The 9,464-nt window shown below is 40.6% G+C and overlaps 1 protein-coding gene across 1 annotated transcript; it reads left to right on the top strand.

Annotated features, from left to right (window-relative positions):
* The first annotated feature begins 5,100 nt into the window (after positions 1 to 5,100).
* LOC134326301 (serine/threonine-protein kinase pim-3-like) lies at positions 5,101 to 7,850 on the top strand. Its single transcript, XM_063008457.1, has 10 exons — positions 5,101 to 5,217; positions 5,701 to 5,751; positions 5,839 to 6,214; positions 6,290 to 6,466; positions 6,534 to 6,700; positions 6,783 to 6,881; positions 7,037 to 7,123; positions 7,220 to 7,337; positions 7,416 to 7,540; positions 7,645 to 7,850. Exons 1-5 carry the CDS (start codon positions 5,101 to 5,103, stop codon positions 6,563 to 6,565), a joined length of 753 nt encoding a protein of 250 aa, XP_062864527.1. The 3' UTR covers positions 6,566 to 6,700; positions 6,783 to 6,881; positions 7,037 to 7,123; positions 7,220 to 7,337; positions 7,416 to 7,540; positions 7,645 to 7,850.
* The last annotated feature ends 1,614 nt before the right edge of the window (positions 7,851 to 9,464 follow it).

Here is a 9,464-nt window from a genome sequence, read left to right as displayed (position 1 = left end):
AAAACTTTTAATTTGTTCTGTGGTTGTAGTAACTAGCACAGGTGACTAGTTAACTACTACAACCTTTGTCTTATCAAAATTTGCGTTTCACGATTTTTGTTAATTTTTATAAAACTTTGACTCATTACTGTACCCTTGCTGGGCGACTTTTAATTTGAAACCTGGTTGTAGTAACTAGCACAGGTAACTAGTTAACTACTACAACCATTGTGTTATCAAAATTTGCGTTTCACGATTTTTGTTAATTTTTTAAAACATTTGATTCATTACTGCACCTATGCTGTAAAACTTTTAATTTGTTCTGTGGTTGTAGTAACTAGCACAGGTGACTAGTTAACTACTACAACCTTTGTCTTATCAAAATTTGCGTTTCACGATTTTTGTTAATTTTTATAAAACTTTGACTCATTACTGTACCTTTGCTGGGGGACTTTTAATTTGAAACGTGGTTGTAGTAAGTAGTGCAGGTGACTAGTTAACTACTACAACCTTTGTCTTTTCAAAATTTGCGTTTTACGATTTTTGTTAATTTTTTAAAACATTTGATTCATTACTGCACCTATGCTGTCAAACTTTTAATTTGTTCTGTGGTTGTAGTAACTAGCACAGGTGACTAGTTAACTACTACAACCTTTGTCTTATCAAAATTTGCGTTTCACGATTTTTGTTAATTTTTATAAAACTTTGACTCATTACTGTACCCTTGCTGGGCGACTTTTAATTTGAAACCTGGTTGTAGTAACTAGCACAGGTAACTAGTTAACTACTACAACCATTGTGTTATCAAAATTTGCGTTTCACGATTTTTGTTAATTTTTATAAAACTTTGATTCATTACTGTACACTTGCTGAGGGACTTTTAATTTGAAACGTGGTTGTAGTAAGTAGTGCAGGTCACTAGTTAACTACTACAACCTTTGTCTTATAAAAATTTGCGTTTTACGATTTTTGTTAATTTTTATAAAACTTTGACTCATTACTGTACCTTTGCTGGGGGACTTTTAATTTGAAACGTGGTTGTAGTAAGTAGTGCAGGTGACTAGTTAACTACTACAACCTTTGTCTTTTCAAAATTTGCGTTTTACGATTTTTGTTAATTTTTTAAAACATTTGATTCATTACTGCACCTATGCTGTCAAACTTTTAATTTGTTCTGTGGTTGTAGTAACTAGCACAGGTGACTAGTTAACTACTACAACCTTTGTCTTATCAAAATTTGCGTTTCACGATTTTTGTTAATTTTTATAAAACTTTGACTCATTACTGTACCCTTGCTGGGCGACTTTTAATTTGAAACCTGGTTGTAGTAACTAGCACAGGTAACTAGTTAACTACTACAACCATTGTGTTATCAAAATTTGCGTTTCACGATTTTTGTTAATTTTTATAAAACTTTGATTCATTACTGTACACTTGCTGAGGGACTTTTAATTTGAAACGTGGTTGTAGTAAGTAGTGCAGGTCACTAGTTAACTACTACAACCTTTGTCTTATAAAAATTTGCGTTTTACGATTTTTGTTAATTTTTTAAAACATTTGATTCATTACTGCACCTATGCTGTAAAACTTTTAATTTGTTCTGTGGTTGTAGTAACTAGCACAGGTGACTAGTTAACTACTACAACCTTTGTCTTATCAAAATTTGTGTTTCACGATTTTTGTTAATTTTTTTTACATTTTTAAATCGTTACTGTACTCATGCTGTGGGACTTATAATTTTTTTATGTGGTTGTAGTAACTAGTACAGGTGACTAGTTAACTACTACAATCCTCATCATATCAAAATTTGCGTTCCTCAATTTTTGTTCATTTTTTAAATATTTTGATTCATTACTGTACCTATACTGTGGAGCTTTTAACTTGTATTGTGGTTGTACTAACTAGTACATGGGACTAGTTAACTACTACAACCTTTGTCTTTTTGAAATGTGTGTTTCTTGATTTTTGTTAATTTTTTAAAAACTTTTGTAATGCACCCAAACTGGGGGACTTTTAATTATTATTGTGGTTTTATTAACTAGTACAGGAGACTAGTTAAGTATTTCAACCTCAAAATGTGCGTTTCTCGCTGTTTACTGTAAGCATACTGTAGGATTTAATACAGGTGTATTAGATGGTACACGCCACTGGGTAATTACTACACCTCGGAACTTTATAGACGCTCCCTTAGCACTTCCTTAGCATTTCAGCGCGGATGCACCTCACATTTACCAAATAACGTTAAATAAAAATTAACAGAAAAACCTTTTTAAACAAAATTAATTGTAGTTTGTTCCTTGTTTACTGAGGTATCAGTTCGTGCAATTAATTAGTTTTTGGATGTTTATTAGCTGAGAACGAGCCGAAAGAAAGTCGAATGTCAGGCGAATGTCCAATATAAAACTAACTTTACCACGGTCGTTGTCTTTTGGAAATCTGTTCACCTTAATTTCTGAAAGCAAGTTTGTACCTGGCCTGAGGGAACATCCGACAACCGAACAACACGGTCCTAACTTTAATTTAGACATACTGTCAGTAAATCACAACTGAACTAGCGCAAAAGAATTGAAGCAGTTGTGCTCAATCGCTGTTGTTCTGAGCGCTGTTTACCACCAAGCGGAAGCGTCTTAGGAACATCAACGTCACTTCCTGGACTCATGAATATTCATTTGAAACGGTCTATTAGGAATTATATATATATATATATATATATATATATATATATTAGGAATAATTATCAATATTATATATACACAATATTATATATATATATATACACTCAATATTATACATATACACTCAATATTATATATATACACTCAATATTATATATATACACTCAATATTATATATATATATATACACTCAATATTATATATATACACTCAATATTATATATATATATACACTCAATATTATATATATACACTCAATATTATATATATATATATATGATGTGTTTGATCTGTGCAGGCGGTGGTTCATCATACAGAACAATCAGCTTCTCTACAAGAAGAGGTTTAAGGTAGGTCACATGACTTTACATTATCTAAATCAGCTCTCTCCTGGACTCTGTGAAATACCCAAAATGCACCGCAGTCTTACGCCCCTCATAATTCAGGTGCATCACAGCAGAGGTCGACTTCTGTGCCGGGATGCGCCCCTAACCGCCCCCGTCGCGTTTAAGTCTGGGACGATTTCACCGCCGTTTATATCATCGACTGTATAAATAAGAAGGTTTTATGTTCTATTCCCCCAGCGTGACTTCACTGTGCTGGCTGAAGACCTGCAGCGCTGTTCGGTCCAGAGCTGCGAGGACGCCGGGCAACGTTTCTGCTTCCGGGTGGTCACGCCCACAAGGTAAGTCCAGATCTATAATCATCAGAGATAGACAGACAGACAGACAGATGATCAATAGACAGACAGACATGGTCAATAGACAGATAGATAGGCAGACGGACAGATAGACAGACAGATAGATGATCAGTAGACAGACACACATATTAGACAAATAGATAGTCAGACAGACAGATAGAAAGACAGACAGACAGATAGATAGATGATCAATAGACAGACAATAGATAGATAGACAAGATTACTGATAGACAGACAGCCAGATAGATGATCAATAGACAGATAGACAGATGATCACGAAGCAGACAGACATGCTAGATAGACATATGGATAGACAGACAGACAGACAGACAGATGATCAATAGACAGACAGACATGGTCAATAGACAGATAGATAGGCAGACGGACAGATAGACAGACAGATAGATGATCAGTAGACAGACACACATATTAGACAAATAGATAGTCAGACAGATAGATAGATGATCAATAGACAGACAATAGATGGATAGACAAGATTATTGATAGACAGACAGACAGATAGATGATCAATAGACAGACATACAGATTATCAATAAACAGACAGACAGATGCTAGATAGACAGATAGACAAGAAGACAGATTATAGATAAATAGATAATCAATACACAGACAATTGATAGACAGGATGATTGAAAGAAAAATAGATATACAGACTGCAAGATAGATGATCAATAGACATACAGACAGATGATCAATAAGCAGACAGACAGATAGATGCTAGATAGACAGAAAGATAGATTATAGATAAATAGATAATTGATAGACAGACAGATAGATTATCAATAGACAGATCAATAGACATACTATTTATTTATCTATTTATCTATCTGTCTGTCTGAATGTCTGTCTATCTATCTGTTTATCTATCTACTCAATCTGTCTGTCTGTCTGCATCCTATATAATCTGTATCTATCACCGTGTGTGTACAGGAGCTGTACGTTCCAGGCCGACTGTGAGGCAGGTAGACGGGCGTGGATCAGCGCCATTCAGAACCTGACTGAGAGAGAAGAAGGAACAGTCGAGAGCGAGGTGAATTATCATCACCACTATACTCCGGGAGGGGAGGGGAGGGGTTCGGTTCTAGGCTCTTTAACACCAGTTTAATGTGTCTGAATCAGAAGGGGTACAAGGACGATTCGAAATCAGACTCCAGTGAGACGTTATTGGACAGGGAGATTCAGTTGAAGGACTCACAGGAACCGCGGGCGTCTTCTGAAGCTCCAGGTAACCTTAACACCACCACATTCGAGTCCCACACTATTGAACTCTAGTGACTATATATTTAACCCTTGGGCTTCGTAGGTGGGATCAGTTCTAGAGAAATCGTCTGTGATGCTCCCGATAACAAGTGTGAGTACGCTGGCCCTTTATTTGGACCCTTATTTTTGGTCCACATGACACATGAAGCATCATTGGTGATACTTGGGTTAAAGATGGTAAAGAAGAACCTGCTGAAGGAGAACCCACTGAAGGAGACCCCGGTAAAGGAGAAACTGATAAAGGAGAAACCACTAAAGGAGAACCCACTGAAGGAGACCCCGCTAAAGAAGAAACTGCTAAAGAAGAACCCACTGAAGGAGACCCCGCTAAAGAAGAAACTGCTAATGGAGAACCCACTGAAGGAGACCCCACTAAAGAAGAAACTGCTAAAGGAGTAACCGCTGAAGGAGGACCCACTGAAAGAGAACCCGGTGAAGGAGAAACCGCTAAAGGAGAAACCGCCGATGGAGGACGTGAAGAGGAGAAGACGACCGACACGAACCCGGACAGCTTTGAGAGCTGATACACCGTTGGAGAGCTGCTGCGAAAGGGAGGCTGCGGTTCGGTCTACGAAGGCGTCCGTAAGGTGGACGGGAACCAGGTGAGAATCAGTTTGTTGTGTTGATCCTCCCCTGGGTCCTCCTATGGCTCCAGATACCTCTGATGACCTTCCAGGACCTTATAGGGTCACGGGGACTTCCGAGTAACACCCTGGCCCCCTGAATTCCCTTTGTTCCCAATCTATGGATCCTCCCTACAACCTACCGGGACATTATTGAGACAAACCCGGGATGCACACTAAGAAGATCTGAGTCCCTGGTGATACCGGATACCACGGGATGCCTTCGGATGTCTCGTGGAGTCCACGTGTCGGGGGTCAGAGTTACTCCTGAAGAAGGTCTCATTTCGTGAGCTGGCTTCCCAGACTTGAACCCTGAGGAGCGCCTCGAGCAAATGCAGTCAGCACGGCTCCAGACACCCATGGCGAACTACTAGGACCTTATCGAGTCTCTCCTAACCCTTGTATTAAAAATCCACTAATGATCGTTTACTTGTGTGTTTAGGTTGCCATCAAATACGTGGTGAAGGATGAGCACCTCAGATTTACCAGGATTGTAAGTGACTTTACCTTTCAAATGAAGTAAATACCGTATAGACTGGATACACATTAAATCATTTGTCCTCGTCTCTTCTACTATCAGCCGGGCGAGACAGAGTTGCTCCCCGTCGAGGTGGCCCTGATGCGCATGGTGTCCAGGCCGCCCGCCAGCCCGTACATGCTGAAGCTCCTGGAGTGGTTCGACACGCCCGAGCGCTGCATCCTGATCCTGGAGCGGCCCGTCCCCTGCGTAGACCTCTACCAGCTGATGCGCAAGACGGGCAGGCTGAGGATGTGGTTCGCTCGGCACGTAATGCGGCAGGTTGTCCAGGCGACGCTCCACTGCCGCGACCGCGGGGTCTTGCACAGGGACATTAAGCGCCAGAATGTCCTTCTGAACACAGAGACGCTGGAGGTGAAGCTGATCGACTTCGGATGCGGCGACCTGTTGAAGGACACTCCGTACTACACGTATTCAGGTAACTGTGCACCAACGGGGGATGGGTACTTTGGTTTGGACTTTGGGTACTAGTTTGACTTCTTTGTTCGTGTAGGCACGTGGGAATACTCGCCACCCGAGTGGATAACCAAGCAGAAGTACTATGGCTGCCCTGCGACCGTCTGGAGTCTGGGCGTACTGCTGTTCGTCTTGGTTTGTGGACGCCTGCCATTTCGGTCTAGGAAGGAGATCACCAAAGGGCATCTAGTGTTCAAACCTGGTGTGTCTCATGGTAAGGAAATACATACATTAAGACCTGCACATACGCTAACCAGGCATAACATTATGACCACTGACAGGTGAAGTGAGTCTATCAAGGAGCGAATCGTGATGCCTCAAAAAGAAGCCCAGCAAGCGTCTCACCCTCGGGCAGATCCTCCTGCACGAGTGGTTCAATGAGTAACCCGAAGACTAGGTCCAGACGGTGTAGATCTTTACACTCGTACTGGCGGCTGCAAAAAAGAGGGTAACATGACAGAAAAACACGTATCAAATAATTCAAGCGATGTACGAATGATTTAATAACGTCTTGAGCGTTTCTCTCCTAGGATCTGCGCGTCTTCCACCGAAGGTACGACCGGCTGATACAGATGCTGTTGAATCGGACTAATCGGATGTGGGCTGAAGTGGAGCTGGCGCAGATCGGGGTGAGTTTGACTCAGTCTGAAACTGGCACTATATTTACTACTATATGTGTCGACTGCCGGATGCCACCCATGCGGTTACCCATAGCAACTACTCCATCAGTCAGAACCACAGTCCTACCATTCTAATAGAAAATCTATTTTCCTTCTACTCACAGATCCAGCACGTCGACTTTATGGACATCGTCTTTGAGCTGGTGCTGCTGGGAATTCTGGGAAGAGCGAGGGTGCATCAGATCATCACAGTAAGAGAGTCTGTGCTCTATAGAGTCTAGAATTAATCCGTGCTGCACTACAAGTGTAGTCAAACACACCTATGTGGCTTTTCTTACATTGTTTAGTTGACGCAGTACCAAAGACGAAGGCTCTTTCTGGACCGGCTGATTGCTCTCATCTATTCGTGTTTCGCCCAGATGGACTGAACGGCAGTACACGGAGCATTATTTATTCCATCTTCAGGTGTGTGTTCTTTACACCATGAAAGATCTTAAATAGAACTGTCTGTAAGTAATGTTATTTATTCTTTTTCTCTCTCAGACTGAGATGCTGAGCTTCCTGGATGAAATCTTCACTCTGGACGAGTCTTTGTATGCAGAACCTGAAGCCCTGGCTGCTGCACTGGAGACACTTTTATGGCGGAGCCTCCGACAGTTTTATGAAAGGTTGGAAACAGAAGATATCCAAAGGCCAACCTTGATTAGAACCTTTATTTAACTGTCAGGGATGCAGGTCTGGTGGTTGACATGTTTTTATTGTTTGTTCACAGTTTGTGTACCTGTGGAGGTGCGTCAGGACACACGACATGGGCTGCGTGTGAAGATACCACCGATGTGGAAGCATGTATTGGGATTTCTGATAGATGTGCTGCCATTAAGACGACGTCTTTACATCAAAACAATGCTGGACGACTTTGTGGACCAGATCCAGATGTGTAAAAAGCTGATGTTCTGTGAAAATGTAATAAAAAGAAGAAACTGTGATTCGTTCATTCTCTGGCGTCTTTATTCTCTAAAAGAAAAGATTTCCAATGATTTTACTGATTGCTATAAAAAGTTGGGACGGAGGCAGAATAAGAGTAAAAGGTTTATAGAAGATTACAGTTACAGTTGCTCTCCATGCTGCTCTTTATTTTGAGGGAATTTGAGTTGTGAGATGTGGGAACAAAATGGGAACTGGAATGTGGACACAATACAGAGGAGGTAAAGGTGTCCGGATATTTGAGGAAAAGAGGCTCTACGTGGCAAAGGAACCAATTTACTACTCCTATTTTATACTTACACTACTATCACAGTTCTAGTAATTGAGGGTTAAGGGCTTCGCTCAGGGACCCAACAGTCACAACTCGCCAATGGTGTGGTTTGAACTGGCAACCTTTTGATTGCTAGCCCAGTACCTTAACCACTTATAGTTTACACAACACGACTGTGTTCAGATCTCTGTTCAGTTAACACTACACAGTGGACAGTGTGTAGAAACAAGGAGGTGGTTTTAATGTTATGGCTGATCAGTGTAGTCCATTTTATCAGCTCCGCTTACCATATCGGAGCACTTGTAGTAGTTCTACAATTACTGATTGTAGCCAATCTATTTCTCTACCTGCTTTTACTCTGTTTTTCAGTGGTCAGGACCCCCACAGGACCACCACAGAGCAGGTATTATTTAGGTGGTGAATCATTCTCAGCACTGCAGTGACACTGACATGGTGGTGGTGTGTTAGTGTGGAACAATTTACAGTGGTGTAAAAGAATAAAGAAAATGAAGTAATTAAAAGTGAGTGAGGTAAAACTGTAATCAGGTAGTATAGAGAAGTCTGTACCGTTTACCTCAGCTGATTTAGGATGCGTCTCAATGTGTTAATGCTTTGTGAAAGCCTTTATTAAATGCTGATGTGAGTTATTTCTCCTGCTAAAAAAATACATTTAATTAAAGTTTAGAGTAGAATTATGTACAAAGATCTAAAGCGACTAGGTGAACTGGCCGGTTAGCTCAGTTGGTTAGAGCGTGGTGCTAATAACACCAAGGTCGCGGGTTCGATCCCCATATGAGCCACATCCACTTTAATGATTAAAGCTAGCGTGGTTGAGAGAGAGTCAGGTGAGCATGTGCTGTGTATCAGGACTTTCTAACCTGAGTAATTTGATCTCTGAAAGTAAGAATACCACCCTGTTCTTCTGCCATCTTTAATTCTGGCTTCATTTCACCTAATGAACGTGGCATCATCTTAATAAATGCTTACAATCAATTTTATCAATAGCAAAAATAAATAAATAAATAAATAAATAAAAAGAGAACTGCTGTGTAATTTAGTGAATTCTTGCACTGCACATGGCAGAAGACTAAAAGAAATTTAGACCGGGTAGAATAAAAGTATTAGGAAAGTATGAGGTTAAAAGCATCAGCTTTTATTTATTCTTAAAAGAAAAATACATGAATCTCAGTCATCTCACACGAAGATCTGTTCTGCTCAACAACAGTAAAGCTCTCCATCCTTTCTGTGTGGCAGCTCCATAACTGAAGGGCTGTCAGTGTAGAATCGGGTATGTGGGTATATGCCCTACACTTGCACATAGGCCGGTTAGCTCAGTT

The sequence above is a fragment of the Trichomycterus rosablanca genome, chromosome 14 (genome assembly GCF_030014385.1).
Source record: "Trichomycterus rosablanca isolate fTriRos1 chromosome 14, fTriRos1.hap1, whole genome shotgun sequence".
NCBI lineage: Eukaryota > Metazoa > Chordata > Actinopteri > Siluriformes > Trichomycteridae > Trichomycterus > Trichomycterus rosablanca.
Note: the sequence above shows the minus strand (reverse complement) of the source record. Positions and strands in the feature narration are given on the sequence as shown.